The sequence below is a fragment of the Martes martes genome (genome assembly GCF_963455335.1).
Source record: "Martes martes genome assembly, chromosome: 17".
In the NCBI taxonomy this organism is placed as follows: domain Eukaryota; kingdom Metazoa; phylum Chordata; class Mammalia; order Carnivora; family Mustelidae; genus Martes; species Martes martes.
The window spans coordinates 42,547,554-42,557,068 of record NC_137905.1 but is presented as its reverse complement, the minus strand read 5'-3'; the positions used below and the strand labels follow the sequence as shown (position 1 = coordinate 42,557,068).

At 50.8% G+C, this 9,515-nt stretch overlaps 1 protein-coding gene across 8 annotated transcripts; it reads right to left on the bottom strand.

The window, feature by feature from the left end:
* Positions 1–649: 649 nt before the first annotated feature.
* Positions 650–8,631, bottom strand: RBM42 (RNA binding motif protein 42). 8 transcript variants are annotated; one of them, XM_080828926.1, is made up of 10 exons: positions 8,408–8,630; positions 8,037–8,181; positions 6,650–6,734; positions 6,467–6,541; positions 4,589–4,654; positions 4,334–4,509; positions 3,601–3,933; positions 3,160–3,277; positions 988–1,182; positions 650–895 (listed from the first exon to the last, which is right to left on the bottom strand). In XM_080828926.1, the coding sequence occupies exons 1-10, from the start codon at positions 8,533–8,535 to the stop codon at positions 783–785; spliced, it is 1,434 nt and encodes a 477-aa protein (XP_080685052.1). In that variant the 5' UTR covers positions 8,536–8,630; the 3' UTR covers positions 650–782. The 8 variants fall into 8 exon arrangements, with proteins under 8 accessions (XP_080685052.1, XP_080685056.1, XP_080685055.1 ...); XM_080828930.1 differs by having other exon boundaries at positions 1,013–1,182; XM_080828929.1 differs by having other exon boundaries at positions 4,334–4,488.
* Between the last annotated feature and the right edge of the window lie 884 nt (positions 8,632–9,515).

Below are 9,515 nucleotides of genomic sequence, written 5' to 3'. Positions count from 1 at the left end.
AGGGCCATGCTGTGGACTGGAGGTCTGAAGGAGGCAGAGGCAGGGACCAGAGGGTGAGAACTTCAGAGATTGGGCGAGAATGACAGGAAGAGCACGAGACAGACTCAGAAGTGGCCAGTTCCTTCAGGAAGCCCTCCCTGACTCCCACGTCAGCACCCTGGGCTCCATCACCCCAATCCTGACCACTCCGTGTCGCAACGGGCCTATCTGCCGCCACTGGACCAAGCTCTGAGGGAAGAGTCCAGGACTGTTTCAGTCACCACGTCCCCAGCACTGGCTAGGCCTTCTGTGAGTTTGCTGAATGGATGAAAGCCTGGAAGGCTGTGACCTCCAGAAGGGCAGGGCCCAGAAGACCCCCTACCTTGGTACTAAGAACACAGGCTGGAGTTGGAAGACAACTGGACTGAGTCTTGGCTTGGTTGTGACCTCACTCTAATAAGCCTTTGCTTTCTCCTCTGTCGAATGGGCTGTACTCAGAATGCACTTAAAAGAGGGTTCAGGAAGATGTGGCAGGAGCACAGTAGGGACAGAAAAATGCCCATCTGCATGTTTGTCTAGGTAAACTTTTAAAGCTCCCTACTAATCACTATTCCCAGATTGGGGGATGCCAAGCCCTGCTCCCCAAAGAGTGCTTGCAAGCCCAGCCAGGGACGGAAATAACGTAAATTTATTGAAACTGGTTTTGGGGAGGGTGCGTGGGTGGCTAGTCGGGGATCTTCCAAAGAGAACGGGGAGAAGAGCCAGCGCCCGGCCAGGAGGGAGCGGGTGCCTGGCCACCGACCCTATCTCAGGCCCAGCTTCTTCTTCTCCTTCTGCTTCTTGCGCACCACATCCAGGTTCCGGTCCTTCCACATACTCTTGCGGAGCTTGATGGGGCGTGAGCCCACATACTTCCCTGTGGGAATGGAGGGTTCAAGGTCAGGTTCGGGGTCAGGCTTAGGCCAGATGCTCGTCACACCCATGGTCCCTGAGAGAGGCCTCACCCACCATTCATCTCACGCATGGCACGCACGTAGTCGCTGGGGTCCTTAAAGCTGACGAAGCCATAGCCCTTGGTCTTGCCTGTGCGCTTGTCTCGGATCACCTTAGCCTTAAGGAAGGATGGGAAGCGGCTGAAGGCCCGTGCTAAGATGTCATCATTCACTTCATTGCCCAAATCCCCACAGAAGATCCGGAAGTCATCTGGGGTTGGGAAAGAGGAGGTCAGAAGATGCAGATGCCTGGTCCTGTGTCTGCCTTACTTAAGTAGCCCCCCTTCTCTGGAGGCATCCCCCAAACCCTCCTCCCTCTGTATCCCCAACAGTCTCGGCCTAGGGCCCTCTCTGTAATAACAGCCAAAATCTGTATGGTATTTACCCTGCACTAGACTGTCTGCTAAGTACTCGTGAGGTTTTAACACATCTGGAACTCCCAATGGGCCCTTTTATACCGAGGCACAGAGCAGTCATGTTACCTGCCCAAAGTTACTCAACCAGGTAGTTGCAGAGCTAGGACAAGACCTCAGGCACCTGGCTCCAGAGTCCTCACTTTTAACTACCTGCACTACCTTTCCCCAACCCAGGGCCATCTCACCCATTGCCATGATGAAGGCTCCAACTCTGTCCTACCCCTGGCCTCTCCTCTGAGCTCCTGGCACCCCTTGGTCTCCTGGACATCTCCCCATGGATATCCCCTAGGCCCCTTATACCCGTTTGCCTTCTTGGCAAAGCCCACTCTAATTCCCCGAAACATGAACACGCTGTCTGATCCTTCTCCAAGGCTGACCTCAGCTGCCATTCCTGAACATCTCCCCTGGGCTGGGCATGAGCCAGACTGAATATACTCAAGCCCAAAGCATCCCTTCCCCAACAAGGCATATACTATTATTATCCCCTTGTTAGACTAAGGAAAGAACGATAGAAAAGCTAAGTGATTCGCCCAGATCACAGAATTAGGGTCTATAGCATGCCCTGACCACCTGTAGGCTGATACTGCCATGCCCTGGCCTGGGGCAGGTGGACAATTCTCAAAAGAGGCAGAAGTTCAAGGACTCAGATGGGAGGCAGGTCCATCTCCTCAGCTAGCACTGTGGCTGCCCCACAGCTTCTGTGGTGATTAGGGACACTCTCTGAGAATAAGTTAGACTCCCCTGAGAGGAAATAGTCTAATAAACTCAGAGGGAGGGGTTTTCTACAAACCGACTAGGTTGGACATCTAAAAAAAAAAACTGTTACATGCAAGACAAAGTGGTAGTAGGGTGACCATTCTCATTACAAGGTAATCTAGAGACTAAAAATTGCCTGCATCCCGATTCACGGGCAAAGATGGCTACAACAGATGGTTTAGAGGCAACTGGGAAAATTTAAACATAGAGGGAATATGAGATAACACAGAATGATCATTCATTTTCTTAGGAATGTTAACGATATTATGATGTAAAAGAGACTGTCACTTTTCTTAGGAGATGAATGCGGAGGTATTTAGGAGTGAAGTGATAACTTCATTTATAACTTGCTCCAAATGACTGAGCAAAATCCAAAAAAAACATACATACACACAGAGAGGTAAAGTGAATACAGCAAAATGGCCACTGCTGAATGTAGGGGTGGATATACATGACTGTTCACTGCACAATTCAGTGTTACAAAAAATTTTTTTTAAAGATTGTATTTATTTATTTGACAGAGGAAGAGAAAGAGAGCATGTGCACAAACAGGGGGAGTGGCAGGCAGAGGGAGAGGGAGAAGCAGGTTCCCCACTGAGCAGGGAGCCAGATGTGGGGCTTGATCCCAGGACCCTGAGTTTATGACTGGAGCCAAAGGCAGAGGCTTAACTGACTGAGCCACCCAGGCGCCCCCAGTGTTTAAAATTTTTCATAAGAAGTTGAGAGAAAAAAAAGATTCCCTTTACCTTTAGCAAGCCAGGCCTCTCATGAATAAAACAGTTCAGAAAGTCCTAGGTATCAGTTGCCTTTATGAAATTCTGTTCACTGGCTAGGTGAGGGCCTGCCCCCCAGAACCATAGCGTAGCCCTCCATGAGGCAGGCAAATAGCAGGGCCTGCCCTACAGAGAGACGGCAGTTGCGGAGTGAGTTGGTTTACCTTCCCTGTGTCTGCCCCAAGGAGGAGACCTTGGTGCGTCCTTGACAGCAATGCCTGGCCCTGCACTTGGGTCCCTTACCTGCATCCCACTCCAGCAGGCTGGGGTCCTCCCAGCTGCTCCCAGCTGCTGTGCGAATGCAGCGTTTCAATTTCTCTGGCTTTCCTTTCTTCTTGTCCTCACCCAAGGGCTCTGGGACCTGTAGAAGAAAGGGGGATGGGGCACAAAAGGCTTAGTGTTAAGTCTTCTGGACCCATGTGTCCCCTTCAACCTTCCCCACCTGCCTATGCCTCTCACTGTCCTGCTTCTATAATTAAAGAGCTGGATGTACTTCTGAATGTGAAGTACCTGTGTCTCCTTTTCCCCTATGTCCTCCCAGCCCCTCCAATTTCCTGGGTCCCTCTTACCTCCATCAGTACAGGACTACATATGTTTCTGGGTGTGGAAGATCATGGGTTCCTGTCTGCCCTCCCTGCCCGTTCTACCTGCCTCCCATCCCCAGCTGCTATGCTCCCTGCTTACCTCAAGAGCCATGAGGCCAGGTGGTGGCTCAGGCCGTGGGGGCCGGGGTCGTGGACGCAAGGACAGGAGCTCAGGAATGCGCAGTGGGGGCAGTAGGCCTCGTACAACTTCTAGCGGGAGGGGCAGGGGCTCAGGCTCAGGCAAAGGCATGGCCAGGGCCAATGGCAGGCTGGGCCCAATGACCGCAGGGCCGGTGGGGGCACCTCCTGCCCCAACGGCCACAGCTGCGCTAGCCTCCTCCAGCCCGGCTGCCGCCGCCACCACTGCCTCTTCCTTCTCTTTCAAGCCCAACCCCAGGCCTAGCCCCAGCTCTCGAGGTGTTGCTGGCTCCTCCTGTGGGAAAGGGAGACAATGAAGAGTGCCCTTTCCCAGGCTCAGACCTTACCCTCATCCTGTACAACAAAGCGAGGGCCCGAGGCCAGAGAGCAGACAAGAGACACCTATGCCGAGAAACGAATCTCTAGTCAGAGACAGACACAGGGACAAGGACACAAGGACAGAAAAAGAGAGGGACAATCAGAAAAATAGAGATATAGGGACAGAAACAAACCAAGGCATGTGTTTCTCTACTTTCCTCACAAAAAGAAAGAAAAACAGATTCAGCCACAAAAAGAAATAGTGAGAGACAGAGTCAGAGAGTGAGAAGGCAGATTCAGACATGGCCCATCAAGCCAGGATTGAGCATCTCTCCACCCGTCACACCTCTGGCCACGAGCTCCCTGTCCACACTTACCAGGGGAGGTCTCAGAGCAGCCATGGAGCCCAGGGGGGGCCCTGGGGCCCGAGCCATCGGTGGCAGCATCATAGGTGGTCCAGGGGGGCCAGGCAGAGGGGGACCCACGAGGGCCTGGTGAGGGGGCCGCAGGGCCATGGGGCGGGGACCACCTGCTGCAGAAGAAAGAGCAGAATCTGTCAGGGTGTTAGTGGGGGAGTTGGAGGATTTAAGGGGGAAGTTATGTGGCACAGATGATGACCCTGGCCCCCTCACCTGCTCTCTGTAGCACGTGGGGGACGAAGGCCGGACGCAGGATAGGGGCCCTCTGGGGGGCCACAGCTGTGGGAGAGAGAGATGGGGGGGTGTGTCATGGGGGACCGGGGCACTTGAGGTGAGGTGTGTGTGTGGGGGTACTCTCAGCATCCAAGAAATCCTGGAGAAAAGTCTGGGGAACCTTCTAGGTGATGCAGGAGTTTTTCCATTTGTTCATTCAGCAAAAATTTACCACTGAGCATCTCCTCTGGGTCTGTCCCTGTCCTGGACAATACTACGGACACACCAAAGGACCAAAGGACCAAAGGCTCTCAGGGAGCCCCTGGTCCAGAGCAGGAGGGAAGAGACCCACCACCAGAGGGTGACAGCCCAGAGTGATCAGGGCCAGGATGGGGTAAAGCCCAGGCAGGGTGACTGGAAGTAGGAGGGGGAAGCCTGGGGAGTGGTGGGAACCCACAGAAGCCCTCTGACTTAGCCAGGGCAGCTAGAGGCTTTCTAAAGAAAGGGACCTATGAGCTAAAACCTAAAGGATAATAAAGACCCAGCTGCCTTTGGTCAGGCAAAGGGTGACTGTAAAGATTACTGGCAAGGAGAACATTTATAAGTAATTTTCTTTCCCTTTTCAATTCAGTATAATTTTAATAACAGAGGCTGAAATTTGGAGAGCATTGTAAGAGAATGGTCAAAAGGTCAGCAGGCATCCAAGCATAGCCTTGTTGGCCTGATCATGGATGTCCTCCTAAGGGCAGCAGGGAGCCACAGCAGGGTTGGTAGCTAGGCAGGGTGACTAGGTCAGCACATCAGTCAGATGTGCATTTTGATCAAAGCCATACTAAAGAATAAGAGATGTTAAGATTTCTCAGATTATCAGATAAAAAAAAGTGTAAAAGGAATTAAGTAACACAACGCTTAAGTTTGATCCAATAGTGATTGTACCAGAACTTTAAGAACATGTATTCTTGGGGCACCTGGGTGGCTCAGTGGGTTAAAGCCTCTGCCTTTGGCTCAGGTCATGATCCCAGGGTCCTGGGATCGAGCCCTGCATCGGGCTCTCTGCTCATTGGGGAGCCTGCTTCCCCTCCTTCACTCTCTGCCTGCCTCTCTGCCTACTTGTGATCTCTGTCTGTCAAATAAAAAAAAATTAAAAAAAAATCTAAAAAAAAAAAAAAGAACATGTATTCTTTTCATACATATCAGGAAGTAGTGTTAGAAAAATTGACCGTGTGTATAAACGTCACCTTGACAACAAAAGTAAGAATGACCTGTGGAGAGGATAGATTTAGTTAACTTGATTCTGATTTGGTTAATAGGCTTTGGAAGATTATAGCTGGATGACAGCAGGGGACGGAAGGGAGGTCAACAAGAGCATTGTGGGCACATTCTAGCAAGGCCTAGGACTTCTGGGGAGTATATGGGGATCTCTGTGTAAGGGGCTAGGGGATGCAGGGTCTTGACTGCCAGCTGAGGAGCTTGGTGTTTATTTGATGGTTTATTTACCCCATCCACAGATAGCACATACTGCTTACAATGTGGCAGGCACAAGACTTTTGTTCCTTGTAGACCTTATATTTTAGAGGAAACAAAAGGTGATAACTGTAATAAATAATTTGTATAGCTTGTTACAGGGTATTAAGTACCATGGAGAAACACAACAAAGAGTAGGGATTAGGAGTAACAATAAGGGGGTTGGTTTGCAATGATCAAGTGAAGCCTTACTAAGGGCAAACTCCTAAGTGTATGATCCGGTTTGTGCTTTAGGAAGATGGTAATGTCAGAATGGGGATGAAATGAAGAGTTAGCACAATGACGTCGGCAAGATGCTGTAGTAGTCAAAACAAGAGTGCTTGGTTACATGTGGGGTTCCTGGCCCAGACCTACCTGCTCGACGCAGGAACATAGCTTCTCGAGCCTCTGGACTATCCAGGTGACTCCGATCACCAGGGCCAAAGCCAACTGTTGGAATGGAAAGAGACAAGGATTGTGGGAGGAGTGTCCCAGGCATCCCTTTTTATCACTCTGACTGATCCCCTGGCTCCCTCTCCTCCACCACTCCTTACTTACCTGGACCCACGAAAGGAGGTCCACCCACCATGGGAGGAACCACTGTGGCTGCAGCAGCTGCCCGGGCCTCCAGAGTCTGTTGGACCTGTTGGGAAGGAAATTGGGGTGAGGGGCCTGACTCAGTGCCCACAAGCTGCACTGGCTGGCTCACCCTGGGAGGCCAGTGGTTTTATTCTTTGTATTCTGTGTGGGGCTGGCTATCTGTCAACCTTAAGTCTAAGTTAAAATGTCACTTTTCAGGGAGGCTTTTGGGATTCCACTAGTGAAAGCTGTCCTTAACCCCTCTCAGTTGCAACTTTTCTTGTTATCCTATTTCATCTTCCTCAATGCATTTAGCACTATCTGAAGTTGTGTCCATCCTGTCCTTCTCATCTCCCATGCCACCACCCTGGTCCAAGCCATCATTATATCTTGCCCAGATGATTATGGTAGCCTCTTCTTCAGTCTCCTTGACTCTGCCCTGGCCCCCTACAGTCTGTTCTCCAAACACAGCCATAATTAGTTAATGTCTAAGTTGGACCATATTACCCCTTTGCTCAAAATCCTTCAAAAGCATCCCATCTCAGAGTAAAGACCAAGGTCTTTATGGTAGCCCACACGGTACTACCAGGTCTGTCTCTATCACCTCTCTGTCCTCATCTCCTCCCATTCTCTCTCTTGCTTGCTCTACTCTAGTCACACTGTTCTCTCTGCTGCCCCTGAACGTGTCAGGGATGCACCTGTGTCATGGCTCTTGCACTCGCAGTCCTCTCTGAGGGGAATGCTCTTCCTCTAGGTATCCCCGTGGTTCTCTCTATCATGTCCTTTATATCTTTGCTTAACTGTCACCTCCTCAGAAAGGCTTTTCCTCATCACACTTATAAACCTTTCCTTTCTTACTCTACTTTACCTGTCTTCACCCAATAAAATGTAAACCCCCAAAAAGGTAGTGACTGTTTTTCTCTGTATTGTTCTCTGCTATATGCTTAATGCCTAGAATAGTGCCTGATGCACAGAAGGCACCCAACAATTACTGACAGAATGAACAAGTTTCATTTACTTGTTTTCTTTCTAGTAGTCTCTCTCCACTAGTCACATACAGCTGGCTATTGAGCAGGTGAATGTAATTAATAAGACTGAGGAACTATTTAACTTTAATGTAAATTTTAAATAGATACAAAACATTTTTATCATTACAGAAAGTTATACTGGATAACATGCTCCAGAATATAAGCTCCCAAAGGGCAGAGATATTGTTTGCTTAGTGGTTACTGTGTTCTCAGTGCCTGACACATAAAACACATTTGTCATGTTAATCAGTAAGTCAACATGTCAACAGCTTTTTGTATACAAACACTATGTTCAAGGCACTGTGCTCTCTGAGTTATATGCCTTGGCTCAGCCGTACCTGCTGGTAAGTGTTGGTTGCGATAATTGGGCGGATCACAGGAGCTGCTGGGACCTGCATCGCTTCTACCGTGGGGACCGTGGGCACCGCAGGCACAGCAGTTGGGATACCGGTTACCGGAGCCCCCAGAACTTCCTGCTCAAACCTGAGGAGGCAAAACCGACATCACAGCTCAAGACCTCGCATTAATTCTGAAACGCTGGGTATATCGCGATAGCGCCTTCACCCCGCCAACCTCTTCTTACTCCCTCCCCCACAATCCCAAAAGTCCCATTTCCCCATAACAGAGCCATAGCGGGCTAAATTTCGGCCTGGAGACTCCAGGGCTCGGTGGCTCTAACTCTGGGACAGCTTTTTATCGCGGGCCTTACAGGGCCATCTCCGCCTCCATCTCCTTCAAGCGTTCCTCCCCGCTCTTGCCCGGCATGCCGGCGCCAGGGCCTGGGACCACAGGTCCTCCTGCACCCGGGAGTCCCGGGGCTGGCCCCGCCCCGGCCATCGCTGCTGCCGTCGCTGTCGCCACTACTACCGCCTCGGCTCAGCGGCCTCCACCAGTTCCGCTGTCTACTCTCTGGTCTTGTCGGGGTTGGCGCCCTTGAATGACGTATCAGCGAAAGCGACGGGCGCTGATCCATGACATCAGATGAAGAGAGGCCAATGAGAATCTGGTCACACCTGGAGGGCCCGCCCCATGGAGGAAAATAAACCAATCAGAGTTCTGGAAAAAGGAACCAATGAAGAGCCTGGGTCTAAGAAAGTGCAACTAAGTGAGGCGGCCACGCCTTCATTGGAGGAACAAGGGCTAATGAGAGCGCTGTAAAGTGGTTGGCCCCGTCCCTAACGAGGAAACCGGACCTTTGAGAGCTCAGAAAAGTTTGGAGGCTCCGCCTGTGCCACTGAGGCTCCGCCTGTGCCACTGAGGCTCCTTCCGGAAGTTTTAAAACACAGAGGTCCTCATCAACCCAGGGCTGGGCGAGGCTGTAGAGTGCTGAGTGCTGTGGCCTTGTAGTCGGTAGAGACACACTCCTGGACAGTTACTTCCAGAAAGACCAGAGACAGGGGCGCCTGAACCAGGCTTTCTGGGGAAGGTGACGTCTGAAGAGTTGCTACATGAAAATGGAGATGTTCTGGGTGGGAGAATAGTTCCTGTAAAGGCCGAGAGAGTAGTAAAATGCGTCAACCCAGAAAGTCGCGTGTGTGTAGATTTGGTCTCTCTGTCCTTTCTTGGGACACAGCTGACTGATCCTTTTTTTTTTTTTTTTAGTCCTCAGTGTGTTTCATAACGAATATTTATTTATTTAAGATTTTATTTATTTTTTTGACAGAGAGATCACAAGTAGGCGGGGGGGGGGGGGAGCAGGCTTCCTGCTGAGAAGAGAGCCCGATGGGGGACTCTATCCCAGGACCCTGAGACCATGACCCGAGCTGAAGGCAGAGGTTTAACTCACTGAGCCACTCAGGTGCCCCACGAATATTTAT

Bases quoted from the DNA above. Each gene is read 5' to 3' on its own strand.
- RBM42 (XM_080828926.1), bottom strand. From the start codon at position 8,535: ATGGCCGGGGCGGGGCCAGCCCCGGGACTCCCGGGTGCAGGAGGACCT. The intron at 6,735-8,036 runs GTACGGCTGAGC...CCTTCCCAACAG, and splicing joins CAACCAACACTTACCAGCAG to GTCCAACAGACTCTGGAGGC. The intron at 6,542-6,649 runs GTAAGTAAGGAG...CCATTCCAACAG, and splicing joins ACCTCCTTTCGTGGGTCCAG to TTGGCTTTGGCCCTGGTGAT.